Source organism: Piliocolobus tephrosceles, chromosome 10 (genome assembly GCF_002776525.5).
Source record: "Piliocolobus tephrosceles isolate RC106 chromosome 10, ASM277652v3, whole genome shotgun sequence".
Taxonomy (NCBI): Eukaryota; Metazoa; Chordata; class Mammalia; order Primates; family Cercopithecidae; genus Piliocolobus; species Piliocolobus tephrosceles.
This window is the reverse complement of record NC_045443.1, coordinates 60199187-60201602: the sequence shown is the minus strand read 5'-3', so window position 1 is coordinate 60201602 and position 2416 is coordinate 60199187. Positions and strand designations below refer to the sequence as shown.

At 48.6% G+C, this 2416-nt stretch overlaps 1 protein-coding gene across 1 annotated transcript; it reads left to right on the top strand.

Moving 5' to 3' along the window:
• The first annotated feature begins 953 nt into the window (after nucleotides 1-953).
• LOC111551245 (uncharacterized protein C4orf3 homolog) lies at nucleotides 954-1569 on the top strand. Its single transcript, XM_023225120.2, has one exon. The coding sequence runs from the start codon at nucleotides 1069-1071 to the stop codon at nucleotides 1267-1269; it is 201 nt and encodes a 66-aa protein (XP_023080888.1). The 5' UTR covers nucleotides 954-1068; the 3' UTR covers nucleotides 1270-1569.
• Nucleotides 1570-2416: the final 847 nt, after the last annotated feature.

The following is a 2416-nucleotide window of genomic DNA, read 5'->3' as shown; positions in this document are numbered from 1 at the left end:
GTGACTAAGGGACTTTACACTGGACGCAGTGCTGCCTCGTCACAGCAGAGACCTGGCAGGATTGATCACTTGCTAAATAAAGAGCCCCTGGGCCCTGAGTAACCAACAGCAATACCCAGGTAATATGCTGAGGGTTTTGGGCTCTGAGATGTGCTAGCTTCAGTTATGACCCAACACATTCCCAGTGCGGGTGGCTATGGTGAAAGACTCCTTCTGTTTGAGAAAATCGAGGGGGAAAGGAAAGGGGACTCTGCACCTTAGATACCAGTTTGGCCACAGTGGGGTAGAGCAACAAGCAGGCTTGTGGCATCCCTGAATCCAGACCTAGGCTCTTGGTCAGCATTTCTAGACCTGCCCTTAGCCAGAGGAGAGCCCACTGCTCTGAAGGGTGAGTCCCAGGCCTGGCAGCATTCACCACAGGCTGACTGAAGAGCCTTTGGGCTTTCAGTGAACATCAGTGGTGGCCTGGCAGAAGCCCCCATGGGCCAGTGGTGGTGGCCACGGAGAAAGGATCCTCTGCCTGCGGAAAGAAGTGGGAAGAGTGGGAGAGATTTTGTCTGGTGGTTCTAGTGCCGATTTGGCCACAGTAGCATACAATACCAGGTCAATTTCTAATTTTTTTAACTTCAATCCTTGGCTCCCAGACAGAATCTCTGGACCCACCCAGAGCCTATGGAAACTCACTGCCCTGAAAGGAGGGACACAAACCTAGTTGGCTTTGCCGCCTGCTGATTGTAAAGCCCTAGGGCTTGAGTGAACTTAGGTGGTACCCAAGTAGTGGTGACAGCAAGCTTTGGGCATGATGCAGTCCTGTGTTGGCTTCAGGTCTGAACCAGTACATTCCCAGAGGAGGTAGCCGCAGGGGTGCTAGTGTCCCACCACCTCTAGTTCCGGTACACCCAGCACAGAGATACAGACTTCATTTGTTTGGAAGAAAGTAAGGGAAAAGAGAGTGGTGGACTGCGCAGGCGGCCGGATTCCATTCAGTTTCCGGTCCGGCGAACACCAAAGTCCAGGAAATCTAAGCATTTTCAGTTTCTGGGATTGTTAGGAAACTGCAGGAGCGAGATGGAGGTGGACGCACCGGTTGTTGATGGTCGAGATGGTCTCCGGGAGCGGCAAGGCTTGAGCGAGGGAGGGGGGCAGAACCTCGATGTGCGGCCTCGGTCTGGGGCAAACGGGCTTCCCAAACACTCTTACTGGTTGGACCTCTGGCTCTTCATCCTTTTCGATGTGGTGGTGTTTCTCTTTGTGTATTTTTTGCCATGACTCGTTTGCTGATATCTAAATTAAGAGGTTGGTTCTTGAGTGAATTCTGAAAATGGCTACAAACTTCTTGAATAAAGAAGACAAGACTCTCAACAGAAGAATTTCGCATCTCCAAGGGACCCTTCCTTTCATTTTACACTTTGTTACTAATTTGCAGAACTCTATTAAATGGGTAGGATTTCACCCATTCCTAGCTAAGTTGTTAAAATTAAACCATTTGGTTCATGTTTAAAAACTTTCCAACATCTAATGGCTTTACAGGAGCTGAATATAAAAGCATTTATACTTAAAAAAAAAAAAGAAAAAAAGAAAAAAAAGAAAGTGAGGGAAAAGAATAAGAGTCTCTGCCTGGTAATTCAGAGAATTCTGGTTCTTATCAGGACTACTGTGGTGTTATGATATATATTGATTTTCTTTCTTTTTTTTTTTTTTTTTTTTTTTTGAGACGGAGTCTTGCTCTGCCACCCAGGCTGGAGTGCAGTGGCCGGATCTCAGCTCACTACAAGCTCCGCCTCCCGGGTTTACGCCATTCTCCTGCCTCAGCCTCCCGAGGAGCTGGGACACAGGCGCCCGCCTCGTCGCCCGGCTAGTGTTTTGTATTTTTAAGTAGAGACAGGGTTTCACCATATTAGCCAGGATGGTCTCGATCTCCTGACCTCGTGATCCACCCGTCTCGGCCTCCCAACGTGCTGGGATTACAGGCTTGAGCCACCGCGCCCGGCCCGATATATATTGATTTTCATCCATAGTTCCTGGCTCATAACTCCCATGGCCCTCGTTAGTCTTTTGTTATAATGTTGGGTGTGTTAGGCCTCAGGGTCAGGCTTCTGACCATCTCCTTCCCTCCTTCCACTCTAAAATTCCCCCACCTTTCTAATTGTGGGTCTTAAGACCCTCCCATGAGAGGGTCCCACCCCTATACCTTGGGGAAAGGAATACTGATATCATGAAGCGTCCATAAAAACCCAACAGGACAGGCTTCAGTGAGCTTCCAGATAGCCGAACACATGGAGGACTCTGGAGCGTGGTACGCCCAGGGAAGACATGGAAGCTCTGTGCCCCTTCCTCATAACTCACCCTATGTGTCTTTTCATCTGTATCCTTTGCAATGTTCTTTATATAAACCAATAAATGTAGTAAGTGTTTT

Bases quoted from the DNA above. Each gene is read 5' to 3' on its own strand.
- LOC111551245 (XM_023225120.2), top strand. From the start codon at position 1,069: ATGGAGGTGGACGCACCGGTTGTTGATGGTCGAGATGGTCTCCGGGAG.